We start from the raw sequence: 1,663 nt of genomic DNA on the forward strand, positions 1-1,663 counted from the left end.
CCAACTCAGCCAACTCCTGCTACTACTTCTACATCTACAATAGCTCCTGCATCTACACCTACAACTGCTCCTAAAAAGGACCAGCAACGACCTGCAACTGTTCCTAAGAAGGATCAGCACCGACCTGCAACTGCTCCCCAAAGGGACCAGCAACGACCTGCAACTGTTCCTAAGAAGGATCAGCACCGTCCTGCAACTGCTCCCCAAAGGGACCAGCAACGACCTTCATCCTCATCCCCTTCCCAAACCTTGACTCAAGCAATTGAGTCTCTCACCTTGCAAGACCTCATACCTATCGCCTTCCAGATCCTTACCAAAGTCCTCTCCCTCTCATCAACCTCCACTTTCCAGCAACTCCTGCAACAGTTCCAGTTCTCAGCCACTGAGCAGAGATAATCCTTCCCCTCTTGCTATCCTCCCCTTTCCCAAATCCCTATTCCTAAATGGAGAATAGTTATTACAAGGCTGTTTCCTCATAAGGATACAGCTCTTGTTTTTCCTGTCTCCCACCCTCTTTCCCTGTTAACCTTCTTCTTACCCTATCCTCAGGGGGCCTTTCTCGTGCCAGCTGACCGAGCGCAGCACAGTTTTGGCCCCCTCCCCCCTTTTCCATCCCAAGAGCAGCATAAGCTTCTTTGCTTAAACCTACTCCTTTTCTCTCCTACTAAAAACTCCTTCTCTCCTCTCCCAGTCTCTTTTACTTACTGGGACTTGCTACTATCAATACTTTTTCTCTGACTAAAAACTGTCTTTCGTGGACCTAAAAAGGAGTCCCGCTTTTTCGGGTTGCTTCTGCCCCTTGCCAAGTCTTGTCAAACCTCTCCTTTATCCCTCATACTACATCCTTTTATTCCTTATCCTGCATCCTTTTCCTGTTCCAGACTCATTCCAATTCTACCTCTTCTTTTAATAAACTATATTGCTCCTTTAGGAGTTCTCATTCCAGATAGCTATTCTCTTACGGGCTGTCTAGGACAAGAGCCCGTGTCATGCTATAAGGCATGGCAATCCTTCAAACGAACGATACGACCGGGCCAGTATCATTTGCTCTCTACACTAGCATCATGACTGGACGTGGCAAGGGAGGAAAGGGACTCGGAAAGGGTGGCGCTAAGCGTCATCGTAAAGTACTTCGTGATAATATCCAGGGTATCACAAAACCTGCCATTCGTCGTCTGGCCCGCAGAGGTGGTGTCAAACGTATCTCTGGCCTCATCTACGAAGAAACCCGTGGTGTTCTGAAGGTATTCCTCGAAAATGTCATCAGGGATGCTGTCACCTACACCGAGCATGCCAAGAGGAAGACTGTCACTGCCATGGATGTCGTCTACGCCCTCAAACGCCAAGGCCGTACCCTGTACGGTTTCGGCGGTTAGATGCCTTCTTTGCAAGGTTATCTAAGACCTACAGACAAGCAAGAATCCTGCTTGCAACAGGAGGGAACTGTTTGTCTCACCTAAACCCGGACCTTTTTAGGTCCACAAATCACTTCTATAAGAAAGAATCTTTTGACTGAAAATACACACTATTTGCCCCTCTAAAGGAATAAGCCTATAATGTCGCTCTGTAAGCCAATGAACAAGTACATTAAGCATGCCTATATCTATCTATGTATCTATCTATCTATCTATTTATCTATCTATCTATCTATCTGTCTATCTAT

At 46.7% G+C, this 1,663-nt stretch overlaps 1 protein-coding gene across 1 annotated transcript; it reads left to right on the forward strand.

The window, feature by feature from the left end:
• Positions 1-1,059: 1,059 nt before the first annotated feature.
• On the forward strand, positions 1,060-1,485 carry LOC137635674 (histone H4). Its single transcript, XM_068368129.1, has one exon. It carries the CDS (start codon positions 1,065-1,067, stop codon positions 1,374-1,376), a length of 312 nt encoding a protein of 103 aa, XP_068224230.1. The 5' UTR covers positions 1,060-1,064; the 3' UTR covers positions 1,377-1,485.
• The last annotated feature ends 178 nt before the right edge of the window (positions 1,486-1,663 follow it).

This window comes from Palaemon carinicauda, unplaced genomic scaffold, assembly GCF_036898095.1.
Source record: "Palaemon carinicauda isolate YSFRI2023 unplaced genomic scaffold, ASM3689809v2 scaffold1597, whole genome shotgun sequence".
Classification (NCBI taxonomy): domain Eukaryota; kingdom Metazoa; phylum Arthropoda; class Malacostraca; order Decapoda; family Palaemonidae; genus Palaemon; species Palaemon carinicauda.